This window comes from Hemicordylus capensis, chromosome 2, assembly GCF_027244095.1.
Source record: "Hemicordylus capensis ecotype Gifberg chromosome 2, rHemCap1.1.pri, whole genome shotgun sequence".
NCBI classification, from domain to species: Eukaryota; Metazoa; Chordata; class Lepidosauria; order Squamata; family Cordylidae; genus Hemicordylus; species Hemicordylus capensis.
In genome coordinates, this window is record NC_069658.1 from 230,447,449 (window position 1) to 230,470,251 (window position 22,803).

The 22,803-nt window shown below is 46.9% G+C and overlaps 1 protein-coding gene across 6 annotated transcripts; it reads right to left on the bottom strand.

Annotated features, from left to right (window-relative positions):
* Positions 1 to 1,325: 1,325 nt before the first annotated feature.
* On the bottom strand, positions 1,326 to 20,824 carry LOC128342315 (major histocompatibility complex class I-related gene protein-like). 6 transcript variants are annotated; one of them, XM_053289506.1, is made up of 9 exons: positions 20,695 to 20,824; positions 17,048 to 17,137; positions 11,002 to 11,271; positions 8,243 to 8,521; positions 6,913 to 7,197; positions 6,465 to 6,551; positions 4,229 to 4,273; positions 2,603 to 2,635; positions 1,326 to 2,352 (listed from the first exon to the last, which is right to left on the bottom strand). In XM_053289506.1, the coding sequence occupies exons 3-9, from the start codon at positions 11,231 to 11,233 to the stop codon at positions 2,168 to 2,170; spliced, it is 1,146 nt and encodes a 381-aa protein (XP_053145481.1). In that variant the 5' UTR covers positions 11,234 to 11,271; positions 17,048 to 17,137; positions 20,695 to 20,824; the 3' UTR covers positions 1,326 to 2,167. The 6 variants fall into 6 exon arrangements, with proteins under 6 accessions (XP_053145481.1, XP_053145479.1, XP_053145478.1 ...); XM_053289504.1 differs by having other exon boundaries at positions 16,921 to 17,137; XM_053289503.1 differs by lacking the exon at positions 20,695 to 20,824 and adding an exon at positions 20,151 to 20,199 and having other exon boundaries at positions 16,921 to 17,137.
* Between the last annotated feature and the right edge of the window lie 1,979 nt (positions 20,825 to 22,803).

Here is a 22,803-nt window from a genome sequence, read left to right on the forward strand (position 1 = left end):
ATGGATGTGCACCAAATTGGGAGGGGTGGTGTCTCTTGTCACCTAGCTGATATGTGCAAGATTTCACGGACTGAGTGGATGCTTTTGATCTTATGAACAGTAACATGTTCATGGCTTATAATGGCAGAATGTTGAGACAGCTTCTCATCTTAACAATACTGGCACGACAGGGGTTTGAGTAAGTGTGGAAACATGGTTCTAATCCAGATTTTTCACCGCTACACAGCACTGGCTCTCTTAAACACCAGTGGTGCTCCCCCTCCTTTTACTCTGACTTAGAACAGGCAACATTTTCAACCAAAGAAATCCTGGGGGGACTATATGCTTGGGACAGGTCCAAGATATCTTATTCTTTGCCTGAAACAAAGATTAGAATGCTTCACACACAGCCAGCCCCAGCTTGACCACAGAAGGGGTGTGTGTGTGTGTGTAAGTGTAAAGAAGAAAAGGTGAAAGCATAGTGCAACCTGTAGGGGAGTTTGCTACCTGGCTAGATGCTGATGTATGGGAGGGTTTGCTCTCTAGGGTACATCCGTGTATGCCCCTCACTTCTGCACCTTAGCAAACTTTCTTTTGGTATTCTCTTTGTGCAGTCATTTAAAAAACAAACAAATCCAGGCCAGTTGGTGTATATTACAATCTTTCAGGCCTTTTTATAATTTTAATTGACTTTTCTTCTTCTTTTTTTGGCAATTGAGGTCTTTAAACTTTAGGGAAAGAAGCCATCTCACCCACCCCTCTTGATCTCTGTGCTCTTCCAATTGTGGCTGCTGCTCATGATTCAATGTTGCAACTAGGGGGACATCAAAGAGACATTAGAAACACTGTTTTCCTTTCACTCTTCCAAGATCACAGACATCATAGCAATTTAAAGGGCCAAATAGCAACCCTCCAGACTTCAAACTGTCTGCACAAAAAAACCCAGACCTGTGTGCTTGAAATTTGGATTGTATAATGGTGTCTCAAGGGTCTGACCTGTGTCTTTTCAGTCCATTCAGACAAGAAACAAACAAGTTATAAGACTTCTATAGATTTCCCCATTATACTCTATCCTATGTGAGCAGTATTTGTGTTCTAGCACTTATTCTCCCTGCCTCACTTGCAACTGAAAGAGTACGAGAGCAGCAATGTAACATTACAACATGGTTGTAATATGGTTGCAAATTATGGTTGTAAAAGCAGAATAGATGAATGTTTACTCTGAAGGAAGTCCCACTAAGATCGGTGGGGACTTACTCTCAGAGACAAATGCATAGAATTTGCAACCAAGTCATTTTTGACATTGGCCACCAAGATACGGGAACGGTTCAGCACCACTTCAGGAAGCAATTTATTAAGAGTACAAGGAGACACTGAAAACCACATTAAGCCATGCATTCTTCCATTCCAGGCTCCACTGGGGTCTCAATGGAGGTGTGGTGGTGGTGGATGCTGCTGAAGTTCAGCGAGCCGGAAATGCGCTGCAAAATTTATATTTTAAAAAAGTCAGTGGGAGGGACCACAACCCACAACATTTCCCATTTCTCTGCCTTGGTGCAGACAGAAAATATTGGATGAGGTAGTGCTAGAACTGTTAGGTACAGACACCCAGCTATGACTCCCCTGCATTAAAAAGCTGTCTGTCTGGATTTTACTTCCCATTGCTTATGTGTTGGGCTTAGTGTTTCAATAAACTGCTGTTAATTCATTTCAGTAACACCAGTGTGTCACTGCTCCTTGAGTCTGTGTGGGCTTCTTCTCAGTCCTACATTTAGGCCGTGCATGTAGCTCATTGGGGCAATTAGCTCATTGGGGCAATTAAAGAGTCATTTTCATTGTTCTTGTGTGGGAACACTGAAGTAAGGTCTCTCCATTGCCTCTTTCTTGCCTGCAGCAGTTGTAGTGAAAACCTGCTCCTGAGTCCTCTAGCTCAACACGTTGGTGCTCTCCTTCCTTCCAGAAATGGAGCAGGGATAGGGCATGATGAGATGTGATTAGAGGAGGATGGCAAGCATTTCCTCATCATGTCCCCTTCTGCTCCCTCCTCCTCCAACTGTTGAAGTCCACTGCCAGGGAACGGAATGATCTGGTAGTAGTGGTAATGACATCAGCCAGGTAACAGTGGTGAAAGGGTTTCCTCCTGCCACCTCACAATATGCACCACTCGAGGCAGACATCTCACCATGACTCATGGAAAGGCCGGCTTGTCAACGTTTCTCCTGTTCACAGAGCTTTGAAGCTCCTCATCATTGCTGGACAGATGGTCCGAGAGGCCAAGTAAAGGGGACAAAAAGATCCCTTCCTCCTGCTTTTGAGGTCCAGCACTCAATGCTGATTCTTGGGTTGCTCTGGAAGCATCTTGCTGCACGTCCTCTGCAAAAACAGGATCAGAGTCAGAGCAGAAGTGTCTCCCTCGCCAGAGATTGTCCACCCCCACCTCTGTAGAGAGGGCTCTCCGACTCCAAACCCTCCCCAGCAGATGCTTCTCCATTTTCTCCCTAACTCCCTGCAGGGAAGGAGATCCCACAAGCTCCGGTCTTCACACCAGCATATTCCCCACAGAGTTTGCTAGAGGGTTCTCCCTCCTTGAGATGGTTGCCCGTCCCGCATGGACTTCATTTACCCATGGGAAAGTTGCCAGTTTCCAGGTCACAGCCTGTAAAGGAGAGAGAGAAAAGAGGAGTCTGTGTTTTGGATTCCAAGCACTATGAGAACATCACATTGTGACGCCCTTTTTGTTCAACCAGGCTTTTCAAATGTTTTGTTTTTAGTTGCATTTTATTGCTGTCCTTGCTTTTTAGTCCATGAGCCAGGCCCACACAGTTTAGCCATCACTACCATCTCAGGGATAAATGCTCACAGTGATTTCTGGCAACATCTACCTCCCTAGAGATGGAAAATAGGTTGCACTTACAACTTTCTGTGTATTCATTATCCCTCACCCCAGATGATTAGGGTACAAGCTATGGTGCATACTGCTGCTGGTCAGAGGTGCAGGATAAGGTCAGGAACAAGACCATTCCCCTTGAGAGTTGGGGCAGGTTCTGGAGATCACAGTTGGTTGGTTGGTGACCAAGCCCAACCAAAATTGCGGCGCTCTGACCAGCGGCAATAGGAGATGAGCCTACAGACTATAGGTAAGAAAATTAATTAGCTTCTAGTGTCCAGAGTTTGTGGAAGAAGACTCAGTCATCTAAAGATGAGAGTTAAGATGCTTGACATTTTTTCTCATGCTCCTAAAAGCATGGAAATGGCAAGTTAAGGAGCCCAACTGAACTTTGGTGCCATATAAGCTGTAAAGAATTTGTACAGTCTTGTATATTATGCTGGCATTAGAAACGAGGCTCCATGCACCCACACTTTGCCTTGGTCTTTCTGCTGGACTTTGGGCTGGGGAGGGATCCATCCAGGTAGAAATTCAACAGGTGCAATTTCCCCAATCACTTCCTAGAGATTTCCCTAGAGGGCACCCTTTCAGCTTCCATTCAATGTTGGACTCTGGCAGTAAAGCTTTGCCAAACCACCTGAGGGCCATTGAATCTTCAGGATACGCTATGACTGGCCTCTGCCTTCCTGGGTTGATCCACTGTAATCTCATGAGATGTTTTGACTCATCAAGGCAAATGCATCAGGCGCAAACGAGACTGTCAGCCAATAGTATAGCATCTGTGAGGGAAGTGAATTATCCGATTCACTAGAGGAGAAGCATCACACAGAGAGATCTAGAGAGTGGAGGATTTGTGTGGGCAGGGAGAGAGCCCAGGGGGTGGGACACTCCAGAACATGAGGAACAAAGGGGCAAACAAGGCAGGAGCAAGTGTGCTGAAGAGGGGCATTGTGGGAAATATGGACGGATGAGGCATGGAGATGAAGCAGTGGGCCCGAATTTGCAGAAGTGGGTGGGTTTTGTTGACTGGAAATGGGGCAGACAGGGAGAGACCAGGAGGACAAGAGGGCACTGAGGTTCAAGAAAGAGAGGGGTGGTCCATGACGTCAGGCTTGCCAGGAGGATTTTCTGGACCCAGTCTGCTGCATGTGGATCCAGACACACACACACACACCCGCATCCACAATTTATTGGCAATTGTGTGGTAGATTGCTGACCACCACCCTGTTCCAGTGCGCAAAGTGCACTGAGCATCTGGGTCAGCACCACCGTCTTGCATGAGGGACACATTACAAAGTTACCAGACCTCAGGTCTGCCTACCCTCTGTGCAATAATTTTTCAAAGAGGGAGGCATGACATACTTGACAGAGATGCTTTGTGGGTACAGCTGTTTCTGTTCCATTTCTCTGCAGAGACAAAATCAGAATTAGAACTGGGAGGGATTTCCAGAAATCATCAATGCCCGCCCTCTGCGGTGATCTCAGGCCCTAAAATATACCCGCCAGATGCTCCTCTGCTAGCCTTACAACAACCAGAAGGGATGGAGATCCCACAAGCTCTCCAAGTAACTGTTATTAGTGGAATCAGGAAGCCTTTTCTGGGATTAGTTCAGTACCTGCTTTGTTAGTAACCCCATTGCCTCTGGCTCTTCTTTCTGGAAAAACACTGGTGGACAACCAAGGGCAGTTATGGAAGAACTGGTTACATTGAAGGAAGAGACATCCATCTTCTCAATCAGGGGTGGGGAACCTTGGCCCTCCAGCTGTTTTTGAACTACAACTCCCATCATCCCCAGCCACAAATATTGTGGAGGGCCAAGGTTCCCCACCCCGTTCTAAATAAATGAAGCATATTGGAGGATCCCTAAATTGGAGGTGGCTTGGAAAGTATAAAGCCAGGAGGTCTCGTGCCCTAACAGTGAAATGTACGGAGTATGCTCTGAGCAACAGAGTGCTTTGTGGCAGGATTGGGTTCCCAAGCAGGAGGCTCAGTATCTTTAAGGCTTGGGATGCCACTGCTGAAGGCTGCTGGGAAGAAGAGAGAGCAACAGACAAGCTCACTCATGGTCTCAGAAGTAGAGCATCCTCTGAACCCCCCAAAGAGGAAGGTTCAGAGAGAAAAACAATAATACATTGTTAACAATAGCAACAACAACAACAACAAGATTTAAGATTGTGAGCCCTTTGGGCACAGGGAGCCCTTTTATTTATTTATTATATCTATGTAAACGGCTTTGGGAACTTTTGATGAAAAGCAGTATATAAATATCCATCGTAATCATCGTAGATATCTTTGTGGGAGGAGGATTGCGGGCCCACAAGGAGCTTTCAGGGTCCCTGTGCTGAAGGCTGCTTTGTGCAGTGGTCTGGGCATGATGGAGGAGGAGGGAGCAATTTTCACATCTCCCCTCTGCCGTTTCTAGTTGTAGAAATCTATTCCTGGGGGTCATGCTGTTGGAGATGGAGTTCCACTGCATCGACCTTTTGCACCAACTATCCTAATGGCCACTAGGGGCATTGGGAGTAGAGGGAGTTAGTGAGGGTCCCCTTACCTGTCCCGGCTTGCCTCTACTTGACTCCTCCTCAGGTACTTCCTGTGCTGAGTCATTCCTCTTCCTTTCCCCTTGAAGAGTAGATGGAAACATATCTCTCTCCTCACCTATCCATTATGACAGGACTAGGTCTTTAGACAGCACTAGGTCTTTCCTGTCTAAACTGTACTTCTTTTCCTATCTAAAATATAATTTAGATTGTACAACAGTCTCCATGTGTGTTCTTCAGATAACTGCAGCAACGAAACTCTGCACTCTACTCCGTAACTGGAGTGGGTAGCTTCCTTTGTTGGTGCTTTGCTAAACAATTACAAACTCCAACACATGCAGCCCTCAAAAACATATTTATACTACTAGAAACAGCTTTTAAAGGGAGAAGAGAGATGCAAAAATTGCTTCCTCTCCATGTCCAGATCAGTCCTTGCAGTCATTCTTCCATCACCGCCCAGAAGGACTGTAGAGTAGTTTGCCAATGAAAATCTGGGCACATCAGACTAGATGACTCTGACGTGGCATCCAGGCTCTGGGAATTTAGAAGCTGGATTTTGGAGGTTCATATTTAAATTCCACATGCAGAAAACCCTGCTTCTAAAGCATGGGTTGGCCTTCAGATACTGAGCAATTTACGTCCAAAATGTCATTTCCAGAGAGCTTTACTATGTGCAAAGATGCCATAAAGGTGAAGTGTGCCGTTGAGTCGGCGTTGACTCCTGGTGGCCTCAGAGCCCTGTGGTTTTCTTTGGTAGAATCTAGGAGGGGATTACCATTGCCATCTCCCACGCAGTATGAGATGATGCCTTCCAGCATCTTCCTATATCACTGCTGCCCGATATGGGTGTACCAGTGGGGACTCGAACCGGCAACCTCTTGCTTGATAGTGCAGCATTTCCCCGCTGAGCCATTAGGTGGCCCTACAGATGTGTATATTCTGAATAATCTTAATATAAAAAATGTCACTTATGGGAGGTAGGATTGTGGGTACCACTAGGCGTCTGCAACAGAATATCACAAACACAGTCCAGCAAATGTGTTCAGAGTTTACTTACTGATGTAGACGATGATGGCAGACAGCAGCAAGAAGACACCCACCAAGACTCCCAAGATAGGTTTCATGACCTCCACAGGCACTGGGGCTGGAATGGGATGACGACATCTCAGAAAGGTAGTGGCTTCCCAGGGAACCTGGTAGAGACCCTAGAACTGCAGCGGCTGTGGGATGAACCAGGTACTGTCTCCTGGTAAAGCGGTGCTGTAACCACTGAGTCATGTAGCTTTGTTACCAGTCTTTGTTACCACTCCCCAGTCTTCCACACAGGTGGGGGGGGCACATCTCCTGCTTCATCCCCAAAGCAGATACAGGATCCAATGGCTATAGTAGTCAGTGGTGCTGAGGGATCCTTTCTTCCTCACTGAATGAGAAGTTTCATCCCAGAGCCTGCCTTACCCTCCCCCTTCCCTTCCCTTCCCTTCCCTGCCTCCCCTGCCGTCTCTCACCAGGCTCCTCCACTGCCAAGTGCAGAGGCTTCAGAAGGCCATCATGTTCCACGTGGCACCGGTACTGGTCCCTGTCCTTGGGGTCAATCTCAATGCTGAGCCAGGTGTGGTAGGTCCCATCTGAGTTGGGAGTGACTCTCCCATGGAAGGTCTCATGCTCCCAGAACTCCCCATCTTTCTTCCAGGTGGCATTGATATCTTTGGGGTAGAAGCCATCAACTCGGCAGATGAGGGTCTCCAGGACATCATGGTCCACTTTGTGAGTCACCTGCGCCATTGGGGGCTCTGTGAAAATGGCACCCTTAGGGTTAGGGCTGACACTCTCCACTGGCTAGCAGGCAGGCTAGATGTTGTACCTGAACAGCAGCAAGGTACCCAATATGCTCATCTAGTATGTTGCAGTGGCTGCCTGTATGTTTCCAGGTGTGGTGTAGTGGTTAGAGTGCTGGACTAGGACCAGGGAGACCCGAGTTCAAATCCCCATTCAGCCATGAGACTTGCTGGGTGACTCTGGGCCAGTCACTTCTCTCTCAGCCTAACCTACTTCACAGGGTTGTTGTGAGGAGAAACTTAAGGATGTAGTACACTGCTCTGGGCTCCTTGGAGGAAGAGCAGGATACAAAATGTTTAAATAAATACATACATAAATAAGTGTGTGTGTGTGTGTGTGTGTGTGTAGATAGATAGCAAGATGCCTCTCAATGCCAGTTGCAGGGGAGCAACAGCAGTGGAGCCATGCTGCAGCAACACACGATCCATTAACCCCGGTTAGTGGAGCACTCGCTCTGCTAACCTGGTCTAAGGGGAGGGCTAGTTAGGGCAGCCTGCTGCTGGGAGCCGCTCGGTGAGAATCGCCTCTTTGTGTGATTTCATAGTGCCATCTGCTGGCCATTTCTGGACAATCAGTGAAAGAGCTGTGTCTTTTCAATACTACTTTTAGTCTATCTTGAAATAAACATGGCTTTCTCAGAGATTGCCAGCAGATGGTGGTGTGTGCAAAAATTGTGCATGTTTACATGCGATGGACGTTGGAACGCCCCATAAAACCTTCCACTAGAATTTTTGCTGAAGTTAGGATAAACTACCACTTAGAACATAGTTAGGGAGGAGGGAAACAGAATGAATGATGCAGGTAGGTGCAACTTTCCATGCACACAAAGTGGGTGTTTTTAAAAAAATTGAGGGAGCATGTAAAAATGTGCTTTCCTCTATGAATTGTGGCCTGAAGTGGCACCGTCCCCAGTGTTTGCTACCAACAGAAAGTGTATATTTAGCTATTCTGTGGGGGAGAGAAAGCAGTGGGGGGATTCTTACCCCTTTCCTTCCTCACCTGTCCTCAGCAGAGTCTTATTCCCATAGTGCAAGTATTTTTGCAGCCTCTCAATGCATTCTTCCTCCAGGTATCTTTTCCATATCCCTGCAATGGTTGGGTCATCTTCCCATTTCCTCTTGGTCACCTGGGCCTTGGCATCAGCCGCTAACCAGCTGAAGGTCTCCTTGTCCAGGCTGATGAAGTCCCTCCCGTCGTAGCCGCACTGCATAAACCTTCCTTTCTGCTTCCCATCTTTGCTCAGCTCACAGCCAACCAGGCACTGCCAGGTGTGAAGCCCTGAAGTTGACACACAGTGCAGGACTATCAGATCTACAGCATGTCAGCTCTGTTCCCCTCCAGATCCCAATTCATTAGTGCTTCATTTTCTGCCATCCAAGAGGAGGGGGACCTCTGCTTTCCCTTCCCAACGACTAGAATAACACAAGTGATACCAGGTGGGGGGAGAGAGTAGATCATAGAACCATGATATATTAGAGCTGGAAGGGACCTTGAAGGTCTCCTTGTCCAACCCACTTCAGAGTACAGGAATCCTCCTGACAGATAGCTGTCTATCATCTGCTTGAAAACCCTGAGGGAAGGAGAGCCCACCACCGCACAAGGCAGACTGTTCTACTGTCAGACAGCTCTCACAATTAAGACATGCTTTCTAAAGTCTAGCCCAGTGGCTCCCACCCTGGGGTCTCCAGCCACAATAAATTGTAGCTGGGGTTGATAGGAGTTGTAGTTCAGCAACATCTGGAGACCCCCAGGGTGGGAGCCACTGGGCTAGCCTAAATCTGAGTCCTTGCCATTTCAACCCACTGGGTCTAGTCCTGCCTTCAGGAGCAGCAGAGAACAAGTCTGCTCCTCCTTCTTTATTAGAACTGCAGCCCTTCAGCCAACCATCATATATCCCTTGAGTCTTCTCTTCTCCAGGCAATCCATACGGATGAAGGAAAATTCCACTATCCCCTTTCAACTAGTTGTGTAACCTACATAAGTCACAAGTTTCTGCACCCTGCTGTTACAAGGGCCTCTTTTCTTTTCTTGGAAACAATACTCTGCCCCACCTGAGTAGAGATAGACACCTGTTGACCACAGCTTGCCCTGCCTTACTAGGCATAAGCACAGCTAAAAGCTGATTGGTGCTTTATTGCTGGTTTCTGCCTTGTGATTGGTTCAACTTGTCTACCAATGGCTAAGCTTTATTCTGCTTGTACTAGTATGATTGGTGTATACCATGAAACTTTGGCCTCTGTTGGGCTCTGTACTCAATCCTATAGCCTGTATGTAAACAGTATAGAAGACTCTTGCCAAAACCCTGAGTGTGTACTCTTGGAAGAGACGCCTGGCATGCCGTGATCAATAAAAGCTTGAACCTGATGGACGGTGGGAGTCTGAGCTCATTAAACGAACCCAGAATTCCTGGAATTTCTCCATCAATACTCAGTTCCTTCACCATTTCTCATAGGACTTGGTTTCCAGACCCCTCACCATGTTGGTTGCCCAACAAGTTTATCAATGTCCTTCTTAAAATGTGGGACTCAGTTGTCTACATTGGGAGTGGATAAAGACGAAGCACTGCTGTTTGCCATCTCTTTCCCCCTCTTAGGCTCCTTAGAGAGCCATGACAAAACCAAGTCCTCCATCTCCAACCACTCCTCTTTAAAAAGAAAGGCAGTGTGCTCTCTGTTTTGCCAAAGGGAGAGGTATGCTGCCTCTAGAGTATCATGGAAGTTTTTCACACCCAGCTTTTAGTTCACATCTCCTCCGGCATGGAGGTGTGCATTCATTCACATATACTGGCCAAATTTACCCTGAAGTCCCTGCGAGCTATCAGGGTCAGGGAGCACTTCACGCACAATTCGGGTTTTTCATCCCATGTTAGAGTGCAGCCCGATTTATATCCGGAGTTTTAAAATCCACTTTTTGTGTTGGGTTTTGGGGGCAACTTCGAACTCGCAGTAAAGCCTTGCAGAAAACCTGCGGTAAAGCCTGCTGTCTGGGAAAGCTCATTGGCTTTGAACACATTTGCCAGAGAGAACCATGCTATTTTTATATTAGTCTTAAATTGGTTCTCTCAATTGGAGTAATATAAGATGAAAGGAAATCCATAGATTTCTAAGCCTTGTGCAGTCCTGTGGAGCATGTCATGTGCTCAGCAAAAATCCTCCCAGGCCCAGATTCAGATGGCATCGTACTGACATTTAGCTGAAATCATCCAATGGAGATCAGCTCTTAGATAAACAGTTCTGGCTAAATGACAGTAGGACGCAAAGCAAATCTGGGATTGGGAGGTTTTTTGCTCTCTGGGAATGCACGCTGCTCAGGAATCTGTGAGTTTCCATTCATCTCGTGTTACTTTGATCATGAGAACGGGCCCTTTGTGTTAGCCCCTGCATGACCCACCAAGTGGATTTTACAATATCACTTATCCATAGGAAGGCCTGGAAGATGTGCCTCGCCTGGATCAGGTCATTGCAAAAGGAGTCCTTGAGTCAGGTGTAGACAGAAACTGGGCCACCACATCTATGGTTCTATGCTTCCTTCTCACTCCCCACCATTAGGAAGCAATGCCACTGCTCCGCAGCCATGAAATGGAGGCATATCTGACCCTCTTTACTCCCCCCCATTTGGATTTAGTCAAATTGAGGGGGTGCATTCTTTCCTGGGAGGGACCCCCTCTTCCTAGCTGACAGCAATTGCCTTTCCCTACCTCCTGTCTCTGGGAGGGGGAAATAAGGGGGTGCAAACCCATGCCCCTCCCCTCCACTCACCTCCACTCTGGTTGTAGCGGCTCTTCAGGGTCCAGAGGGCCTGCCTGAAAAACTGCTCTGCCTCCCGAGCATGATGGGTCTCCCGCTCCCAGAACCAGGGATCCTCCTCCTTCTCCACCCAGGGGACTTGAGGCTGGTCCCTCCTTGTGCTGCTGTCATAGCGAGTGATGATCTGATCATCCACATACCCCAGCTGAGTGAACCAGGGCTGACCCTGGATAGGCTCTGACATCCCCAGGTAGAGATGGTGCAGGGAGTGCCCGGAGGAGCCTATGAAAGAAGAGGAAATGGTAGAGTTAAACTCTATTAGAGGTACATAGGGACATAGGAAGCTGTCATATACTGAGTCAGACCATAGGTCCATCTAGCTCAGCATTGTCTATACCAGGGATTCTCAACATTGGGTCCCCCGCTGTTATTGGACTTCAACTCCCATAATCCCCAGCTCCAGTGGCCTTTGGTTGGGGATTATGGGAGTTGAAGTCCAATAACATCTGGGGACCCAACGTTGAAAATCCCTGGACTACAAAGACTGGCAACAGCTTCTCCAAGGTTGCAGGCAGGACCCTCTCTCAGCCCTATCTTGGCTTCCTGCTTCCTGTGTATAGGTTTCTCATGAGAACAACAATGAGATGTTCTGGGACACCCATTTTCCTAAGGATATTCTACAACTCGACATGGTCGACACAATCAAAGGCATTTCTGTAGTCAATAAAGCACATATTGCCTTCTTTTTGGTATTCTTTGGCTTTCTCAATTATCCAGCGTGCATCAGCAATAATGTCTCTTGTTCTTTGGCCTTTTCTGAAACCAGCTTGAACATCCGGCATTTCTCTTTCCACGTAGGCCTCGAATCTGCATTGGATGATCCCGAGCATTATTTTGCTAGCATGCGAAATTAAGGATATTGTGCTATGGTTTGTGCAATCTGTTAACACTATGTAGGAAAGGAAAGGAAAGGAAAGGAAAGGAAAGGAAAGGAAAGGAAAGGTTGTGCTGTTGAGTCTGTGTCGACTCCTGGTGACCACAGAGCCATGTGGTTTTCTTGGTAGCATACAGGAGGGATTTACCATTGCTTTCCCCCACACAGTATTAGATGATGCCTTCCAGCATCTTCCTCTGTCGCTGCTGCCTGATATAGGAGTTTCCCATATTCTGGGAAACACACCAGTGGGATTTGAACCAACAGCCTCCTGCTCTCTAGGCAGGTTGCTTCCCTGCTGTGCCATTAGGTGGCTTAACACTATGTAAAGGTAAAGTTGTGCCACTGAGTCAGTGTTGACTCCTGGTGACCCCAGAGCCCTGTGGTTCTTTGGTCGAATACAGGAGGGGTTTACCATTGCCTCCTCCCGTGCCGTATGAGATGATACCTTTCAGCATCTTCTTATGTCGCTGCTGCCCGATACAGGCGTTTCCCATAGTCTGGGAAACATACCAGCGGGGATTCAAACCAGAAACCTCTGGCTTGCTATTCAAGTCATTTCCCTGCTGCACCATTAGGTGGTACAACAGTATAAAGATGCATGGGGGGGCCACTTTGGTAAAAATAATAATTAAAAAATCTCCAGTGTGAGAGCCATTTCCCATCTCCATGCAGTGCTGTGCTTTTCCCAGTGCTGGAGGGAGGGTTATAGGAATAACAGAGCCCTTTAAAGCCCCAGCACCATCTTAAAAGGCATACACAGAGTGATGGGAAGGGTCATCCTTCCCAGCACTTTGGCTATAGAACTTCTGTGAGGAAAGTCCTGGGAACGGAGACACTTCCCCATCCTCTGTTGGTGACTTTCAAGATGCTACTGGAAGAAGCAAAACTGTCCCACATTGTCCTGGTCCTATGCTGCCTTTTGAAGCATCTGAGCATTACAGTGGAGGGGTTGCCAGATGTTGATGGACTACAACTCCCACCACCTGCAAAGAATTCTAGTGTCTCTCTGGGGGCTTGTGTGGTTGTTCTGCCTGAAAAGTTTAGCAAGCTATGTGCCACAATAGAACACCATCCTAAATTATTTTTTAAAAGGTTTTGTAAATTGTGGACGATGCAAGTCATTTAATGGTACTAGAGAAAGACATGCTGTTCTGGTAGCTCCAGGTCTTAACACTCACATCAGTTTCGGAGGATGAATACAACTGAAGAAAACCCAGGTGGGTGCGCGGCTGGGGGAGTCAGTCATGTGACTTGCCTCTGGGGGCCCCGCCAAGGCAGTGGGCCACCAGACAACTGTCTCCTTTTGCCCTATTATAGTTACGCCCCTGGTCTTATTATTTTATTATTATTTAACATATTTGTATACCGCCCAAAAAACAAGTCTCTTATCAGGCCTAGTCATGTGCAAGTCCCCTGGGCCTGTCTGTGCAATAAGACGATCACCTCCCTTTGTTTTGTTTTGTTTTTTAAAAATGAAATTGTTGTAATTAAAGTGGCCCACTGCCTTGAAGTCAAAGGGAACTTCTCCTTGCAGAAGTCAAGAGCAGTTTTCCTGTCAACATTTTGACAGTGGAGGATAGGCAGCAAGGACAGTGTCAACTGAGGTAGTTCTGAAGAAGACTGAGGAAGTCACTCTCTGCTTGACAGATGAAAGAGGATGAGGGAGGGGCAGAAATGGGTGCATCTATCCTGGGCAGGCTTCCTCAGAAGTAACCCCCCATACTCTCCCCCACTTTGCTCTAACTTGCCATCTGCCCCCCCTGAACTGTCCATTTCATATCTCTCACCCCCCCACACCTCTTCCCTGAGTTCACTTTCCATCGCTAAAGAGGCCTTGCACCTGCAATAGAATCCAATGGCTGCTTCCCCTGTTGATGTTAGACTACTGAAAAAGTGTGTCAGCATTCCGGCTTCATTTTTAGCCTACTTTCCAGCAGGCTTATGAGATTGCCCGGCATTCCGTGTGTGTTTGTGTCCATGTGTCCATCCATGTGTGTGTCCCCAAATCGGGTATAGTTGTAAGGACACATAACACTTCAATGCAGAGGTTGCACTTAGGAAATTTTGGAGCCTGGACCTACAGGCCTTTGGAGGCCCTGCACCCAGCTGCAAGTTAAACATCATTTTTTAACATGTAGGTTCTTGAGGGCACATACCACACCACCCAGGACAGACTAAAGAGGAGGGGGGGCAGGGAGTGTGGAGGCCCTGGACTTCGGCCCCGAAGTCCAGGGGTAAGAGCGCCTCTGCCTCAATGACGTAATTGGTAATAATGTCATCCACCCCGATTCAAGATGGCAGATACATGAACTTTTGAGGCACAAGTGGGCTAACTTGTGAAGCGCATAACTGATTTGAACCGAATTTACTATAGATGTAGGGGCACATAGGGATGGCTCAATGGCATAGTTTGTGATGATGTCATCCACCCCAGTTCAAGAGGTCCATGTGTGTGTGTCCCCTTATCAACTTTGCAATGCCTGGACCAATATGAACCAAATTGGGTACAGTTGTAGGGACACATAGGGACACCTCAATGGCGTCGTTTGTGATGATGTTATCCACCCCAATTCAAGATGGCAAACATGTAAACTTTTGAGGTACAAGTGGGCTAACTTGTAAACCGCCTAACCAATCTGAACCAAATTATGTACAATTGTAGTGAGTGACGCACAAGGACACCTCAATGGCGTCGTTTGTGATGATGTTATCCACCCCAATTCAAGATGGCAAACATGTAAACTTTTGAGGTACAAGTGGGCTAACTTGTAAACCGCCTAACCAATCTGAACCAAATTATGTACAATTGTAGTGAGTGACGCACAAGGACACCTCTATGGCATCGTTTGTGATTATGTTATCCACCTGATTCAAGATTGTGGACACGTGAATGTTTGAGGCACAAGTGGGCTAACTTGTGGACTGTCTAACCAATCTGAACCAAATTAGGTACAGTTGTACACACAGGGACACCTCAATGGCATAGTTTGTGATGATGTAATCCACCCTGATTCAATATGGTGGACGCGTAAACTTTTGAGGTGCAATTGGGCTAACTTATGAATCGCCTAACTGATCTGAATCAAATTTAGTCCAGTTGTAGGGATAGTGAAAGGAAAGTAGGCAGATTAGTTCTTATTAGAACAACTTTTTTTTTTTTTTTTTTTTTGCTGTTTGCCTTAACTAAAGGGGCACTACCTTTAATGTTGGGTATCAGAGCCTCTGCAAAATTTGCATAGAAGTTCTCTGTTTACATTGCAGTGAATATGGCATATACAGGAGGTGGAGTTTGAAAGATAGATAGATGTATGAGGAATGGAGGAGCCAGATTAAATTAGATTAGATTACAGTACTTTCTATCCAGGATGACACCAGTTTTATTTTACTGACACCTTGCAGAAGAAACAGGTGTTAAATGTCCAAAAATACCATCCTTGCAAATCTTGGAACTTCTTAAGCTCTTAACCTTCAACTCCTAGTCATTTTACTAGGGGCTGAAATGCTTCTCTCCTGTATGATACTTATTAGGGTGAAAACCTCAAATATTAATCCTTTTCTATGTAAACTGCTTTGAGAATTTGTTGTTGTTGTTGTTGTTGCTGTTGTTGTTGTTGTTGAAAAGCGAAATATGAATAAACATTGTTGACATGAGGGAAATTATTTCAAGTAGACCCTCTGAAATTAAAAGGACAAATTAATTTGTCCTTTTAATTTCATAGGAACATAGGAAGCTGCCATATACTCGAGTCAGTCCATTGGTCTATCTAGCTGAGTATTGTCTTCAGACTGGCAGTGGCTTCTCCAAGGTTGCAGGCAGGAGTGTCTCTCAGCCCTATCTTGGAGAAGCCAGGGAGGGACCCCCCCCCCCTCTGGGTACCGTGCACATCCCTAGCATGAATCTCTCTCAGCCCTATCTTGGAGATGCCAGGGAGAGAACTTGAAACCTTCTGCTCTTCCCAGAGTGGCTCCATCCCGAGGGGAATATCTTACAGTGCTCACACTTCTGGTGTCCCATTCATATGCAACCAGGGTGGACCTTGCTTAGCTAAGGGGACAAGTCATGCTTACTATCACAAGACTAGCTCTCCTCTCCTATTTCAATGGAGCTACTTTGTGTAATTTTCCTCCACACGTCAACCATTAACAACAACAACAACAACAACAACAACAACAAAACCAAGAAAGCCATGTGAAGAGCTCAGAGACCCAAGGCAGAGGGGTATCATCAACATAGGAATCTTGTGCATTACAGCAGCCTAGAAGAGGACATCAGAAGGAAATTGCTATCTGTTTTCTAGGTTCCACAGTGTGCCTTTTCTTTTCGTGGCTGCAAAGGAAGGGAGACCTTTCAGCTCCACACTTTGGGTAGTGGGATGGACAGCTTTAAACTTTATTGCGCAGGTGGGCTTTGAAGTCCATCTCTAGTCTGTGCATGCAAGTTAATGGTGGGAGGAGGAGGAGGAGGAGATGGGGGAGTCAGCAGGGTGGAGGAGCTGGTTGAACATCTGCATACTTGGGGGGGGTCCACCCTACTGCCTCAACCCCCGGGTGTGGGGGTGGGGGTGGGCCATGCTCTGAGCTGCCCCTTGTTTGTTCCCTTTGAAGCCTACAGGGGTCTGAAATGGAGCTCTTAGGGTAGCAGGCATTAAAGGGGGTGTGGGGAGATGGGACAGAGGCTGTAGCTCAGAGGTAATGCATCTTTTTTTGCATGCAGACGGTACTTTAGTCCACGTCTGCAAAGTGGTTCCTGTCCCAGAAAGCTTCCATATCAAATCTACCAGCTGGGAATTTGCAGAGGACTCTGCTTTGAATGGGGAATGCGGGGACACACACACACACACACACACACACACACACACACACACACATTCCCCCTCCACTTTTTGCATAACAAGGAAATGCTGATCCACACATGCCTCACAAAGGACATTCGGCTAGGTGCAAATTCTACCCTGCTCCTTCCCAGAGGGAGTTCAACCTGCAGAGGTACCCACCAAACGAGCCCCCTGGGCTCAGAAGGGCAGCAGCAGTCTCCAGGAGAAGAAAGAGGAACCATCGATGCAAACCCATCTGTCTGCAGAAGCCAGATTCTGACTTGCATAATTATTGCTGCCCACTTACTCCAGAGTCGTGGGGTACCAAACAAGAGCTAATTGGCCAAAAGAGAATCATCCGACCAAATTCCGTTAGTGGTTGCAGATACTGGGCAAACTGTAAATGAAAAGAGGAACTTGTTTACCCAAACTCAAAGTTAGAACCCAACCCTCTTGATTCTGTCCCCCTCCCTCCACTTGAGGAAAGGGAGGGAAATCTATGACAACTGTGATATGGAGCTCTGAGAGGCTGGAAGGGTCCATGTGTGGGCATACAATCTTTATTCGGTAATGGACTGGATAAGGATGAACAAGTGGAGATTCAATCCAGGCAAGACAGAAGTATTGTTGGTCGGTGGTTCCTCTGGCTGGGTGAATGATATTCAGCCTGTTCTAGATAGGGTTCTGCTCCCCCCGAAGGACCAGGTTTGCAGTTTGAGGGTGCTCCTGGATCTAGCACGGTTGCTAGAAGCTCAAGTGAACTCTGTGGCTCAGAACGCCTTTTATCAGCTTCAGCTGATATGCCAACTGCGACCTTATCTGGATAGAGATAGCTTGGACAGAGTTTACCATGTTCTGTTAACCCCTTTCTTAGATTACTGCAATGCATTATATGTGGGGCTGCCTTTGAAAATGGTCCGGAAACTACAGTTGCTACAAAAAAGGGCCGCAAGATTATTAATGGGGTTGGGCATTTTGATCATATCACGCCAATGATTCATCAGCTGCACTGGCTCCCAGTTCAAAGTGCTGGTTTTAACCTTTAAAGCCCTCAATGGCCTGGAAACAAGTTACCTGAGAGGGTTCCTTGCCCCATATGTCCCGACTCAGACCATAAGATCTTCTTTGGAGGCCCTCTTCTAGGTTCCCCTGCCAAACAAGGTGAGGCGGGTGGCTACTAGGGAGCAGGCCTTTTCGGTGGTTGCATCTCATTGATGGAATAGCCGCCCCAGTGAGGTTTGCCTGGCTTCATCCTTTAGGAACATAGGAAGCTGCCATATACTGAGTCAGACCATTGGTCTATCTAGCTCACTATTGTCTTCACAGACTGGCAGCGGCTTCTCCAAGGTTGCAGGCGGGAATCTCTCTCAGCTTTATCTTGGAGAAGCCAGGGAGGGAACTTGAAACCTTCTGCTCTTCCCAGAGCGGCTTCATCCCCTAAGGGGAAGATCTTACTGTGCTCACACTTCTAGTCTCCCTTTCATATGCAACCAGGGTGGACCCTGCTTAGCTAAGGGGACAAGTCATGCTTGATACCACAAGACCAGGTCTCCTCACTTTGTTCTTTTAGACACCAGGTAAATACCTTCTTGTTCATGCAGGACTTTTAAATTTTGATTTTTAAATTTGATTTTTGAATTTGAATTTTTTTTTTAAGCTTCAAAAATGTTTTATATAGTATTCTGGGTTGTTGGTTTGGTTTGTGTTGTGATTTGTTGTATTCTGTGTTTTTACTGGATGTTTTTAGTGTTGTGTTGTGAGCCACCCAGAGAACAATTTATAGTTGTTTATTAATTATTAACAACAACAACAACAACTAGCTGGGCCAGGTGCAGAGCATCTGGTGCCTCTAGTTTGGCCCAGCTGTTTTATTGCTGCTGGCACATAACTTCCCATCCGCCCGCCTGCCAGCTGCCTCCAGCCGGCCTGCCACCACCTCCTCCACTCGGCCGGCCTCCTCCTCCTCCCACCAGCCACCTCCTCCCGGTGGCACGGCTTCACCCGCCAGCGTTACTCCACCGACTGGCCGCCTCCTCTCAGCAGTGAGGCTCCACCAGCTGCCATGGCTGTTTTCTTCCCCGTCTCCGTTGCTGATCCCCCAGCAGCTGCTCACAAACTCTCGCAAGAGCTGCCACACATGGAATTAGCGACGGGTACATTTAAGATAATTAAATATATAGATGATATATTATTATTATTATTATTGTTTACACAGTCAGACAGGTGTTATTGACTGGCACGGGATCACGCTGAAGCTTCTTATTATAGAGGATGGTGTTCCTGCCATTGAGTTTGGACGTTAGGATTTTTCTAACTCTCCTCATGTATTCACTTCCAATTTGTTATTTTTCCTCTCCTCTCTTCATTTTTAATGCAGCACACTTGTCTAGTCCAAACTCCATTGCTATATCGATTCGCTAATGAATATACAGACAGTGTTTAGCAGTGATTCAATTTCTGATTGGGACTTTCCATACATCTTCAAATCTTCCATGTGGAGCAGATGATTTATTTTATTTGATGTTTTAGGTTATTATTATTATTTCTTTTTTACACAGTCAGACAACTGTTATTGACTGTTTTGTTTTATCCAGACATCGAGTCCTTCCCAAGGACCTGGGATGGCTGAATTTTATTATCAATATCATTGTTGTTGTTATTATAGATATCGTTGTAGAATATAGGCTGTTTCCAGTAAAGTTGCTTTTTGTAATTGGCTGATGGTGATTTCTGTGCCTTACTGGGGGTTATTATGATCATCATCATCATCATCATCATCATCAACATTTCTAAAAAGTACGTGGAAACTCAGCGGTGGCCAACCCAGATAATTTAGTCAGCATTTTATCGAGGGTGGAGGAGAAGCGTGTCCCGTGCTGTCCTACTCAGATCTAGGCTAGCATACAATCACTTCCCTTCCTCCTACCTTGATGTGTGTGTCATTGCCTGTCATACTCCAAGTGGGAAGAGGTGTGCTCCTGGCCCTTTTGGACTCCAGAATCGCAGGGTGAGAACAGCCAAGATCAGCCTCAGAGTAAGCCAGGGGAGGTGATTACTTCATCACCTACTGCTCCTCCTGGCTTGCCACATCCAGCCAGTTCCCTCTCCAGGAGAACTATGACTCCCACTCAGGAGCAGCCCTCATCATCAGCTGCCTTGGCTTTTAATGCCCTAGTGCAGACCACCTTAAATGGCGCAGCGGAGAAATGCTTGACCAATAAGCAGAAGGTTCCTGGTTCGAATCCCCGCTGGTACTATATCGGGCAGCAGCGATATAGGAGGATGCTGTAAGGCATCATCTCAGACTGTGCAGGAGGAGGCAATGGTAAAACCCTCTTGTATTCTACCTAAGACAACCACAGGGCTCTGTGGGCGCCAGGAGTCGAAATCGACTCAACAGCACACTTTACCTTACAGAACTGACGGAGAGGGCTTGACACCTGTTCCAAACCCTGCCCCCTTCTTGGTCTCACTTCCTGCTTCCTGCCACACCCAACATGGTGGCCCCTCATGTGGAATGAGGGGAAAATGCCTTTTCTGAAAGCTGCTTTGTAATCACTTTGTTCTCATGGAATGGGAAAGTGTCTTTGCACTGGTCAAGAAATGGTTAATAGAGTCTGCAAGTTGCCTTGCCAAATTGCGAGCTGTAAAGCCATAAATTTGCTGACAAGCTAGAGGGGGAAGAGCCCCCTCTCCTTGTATCTCCTGAAAGCAAGAGCCAGCAAAGGCCTGAAAAAAACACCTCAAGGCCATTTGGCTAGAGAAAGAGAATAAGAAATGCTTCATTGTACCAAGAGGAATGCAATGATTATAATATTTGTAATATGACGGACAATGATGTTAACCAATGAACTAATTGGTCCTTTGGGGCTGAATGTTGATGCCCAGCTATGTAGTTATGCCAAAGTATAAAAACTTGTGACCCAGGCAGCTGCGCGCGATTCTCAGGTTTACCGTGAGGTACTGGGAAAAGCCACCAGCGCTGGGTTAAAATAAATGGTGGTTTTGCTTCTTTCAATCATCCTTGTTTGGTTTGTGGTAACTGGGCCTCCCAGGTAACACTCAGAGCTGAGAGGGCATGAAGCCTATTCCAAGCCCCGCCATCTTCCTGGTATCACTTCCTGCTTCCTGCCACACCCAACATGGTGGCCTCCCCACTGGCGCTGTTTCCTGCAGCTCTCCCTGCCTTGCCTGCTCAACCCCACCAGGACCTGACCAGCCTGGAACCATCTCACCCACCACTCCCTTCAGAGGAAGACAGAAGCCCCAAAGGAGGGATGCCATGCTCCCTGCCAGCCTCCACAGGGCCATGCAGGCAACCAGGTAATGTAGCCCCCCACCGACATTGCCTGTAAGCTAGTGGAGACAGTGCACTGAAATGACATGCCCCAATTATGTGTGTAGTTTTCATTCAATTCTGCAAACAAGGAAAAAAACACAATGTATGGTGTAGGGTGACCCCCCCCCGACCTTTAAGGATTAGCTTTACAAGGTTGCCCTGCACCCATATGGTGGCATTAATGAACCCCTGGGTTCTTTGAACTCCTCTGCTCAATTATAGCCTCACCCCTGCTCTTCCAGTCGATCGATATACATAGTCTGATTCCAGAAAAAATACAGAGAATCTGTACTATGTTCAAGGCTGTCACATATTCTTAACACCATCTGCAGGCAATCCATTAAACAATGGTGTTGATTTCAAACGCCTCTGTTCGAACAATAATTTATCCTAACTACTGTGCTTTTTTCAAACTACTTTATTCTGTTTTTCAAGTTTCTTCTATATTGGAAAAGCACAGTTGTTCCACAGAACAATAATAGTCTTATATAGAGTATTTGCTTTACATGCAGAAGGTCCCGTGTTCAGTCCCTGGCAGCATCTCCAGGTAGGGCTGAGAAAGACCCCTGGCTGAAACCTTGGAGAGCTGCTGCCAGTCAGTGTAGACAATACTAAGCAAGATGAACCAATGGTCTGACTCTGTAGAAGGCAGCTTCCTGTGTTCCTAACGCAACTAAAAGGGCACTCTTGTGCCTCTTTACTTGGGAGAAGCCATTATGATAGACACTCATACAATATGTGTACAGTGTAGACAAATACAATACTATACATAGGTACAGTTATTCACCAGTTCTACTGAATGTAGGTACAGCTGGACACTTCCTACCTGTATCCTGCATTTCAGAAGGCCTGTTCTCAAATCCACTTTTTACATGAACACAGGTACAGGCCCGCACACAATCACATGTATAGGTGTACAGACATCTGAACGCAGATACAACATAATGTCTGAATAGAGCTTAACTCTGGATTATTATTTTTCCTCCAGTGCAAAGAGCGACTCAGTCATCTTCCAGCCCTAAAGGTGGTGAGTAGGCAGAAGAGGGGATGGGGTTGTAGCTCAGTCTCAGGGCATCCGCTTAGCATGCAGAAGGTCCCAGGTTCAGTCCCCGGCAGCATCTCCAGGCAGGGCTCGGAAAGACTCCTGCCTGAAGGCCTGGGGAGCTGCTGCCAGTCAGTGATGACAATACTAAGCTACAACTTAAGAGCAGCCCTGCTGGATCAGGCCCAAGACCCTTCTAGCCCAGCAACCCGTTTCACACATTTGTCCACCAGACACCTCTGGGAAGCCCACAGGCGACCGATGAGGGCATGCCTTCTCTCCTGCCGATGCTCCCCTGCAACTGATATTTAGAGCCCCAGTCTCTGAGGTCTCTGCTGGCCTATAGCCCTCAGCCTAGTAGCCATTGATAGATCTCTCCATGAATTTATCTAAACCCCTCTTAAAGCCATCCAGGCTGTTGGCTGTCACATCTTGTGGCAGAGAATTCCATAGGACCAATGGTCTAATTTAGAAGGTGGCCGCTTCCTATATTCCTATGGGTGTCACCCAGAAGTGTAGCCATCATTGAGAACTGGGATTGGGAATGTCCAAAAAAATGTCTATGAATGGAGACTGCCCTCCCAGCCGCCTCCACCAGGTCTTGCTATTTGACCAAACATAAAAAGCAATATATATTTGTTGTAGTCACTGTCATCAACCTGTAGGAGTTGTGACGGTTCCT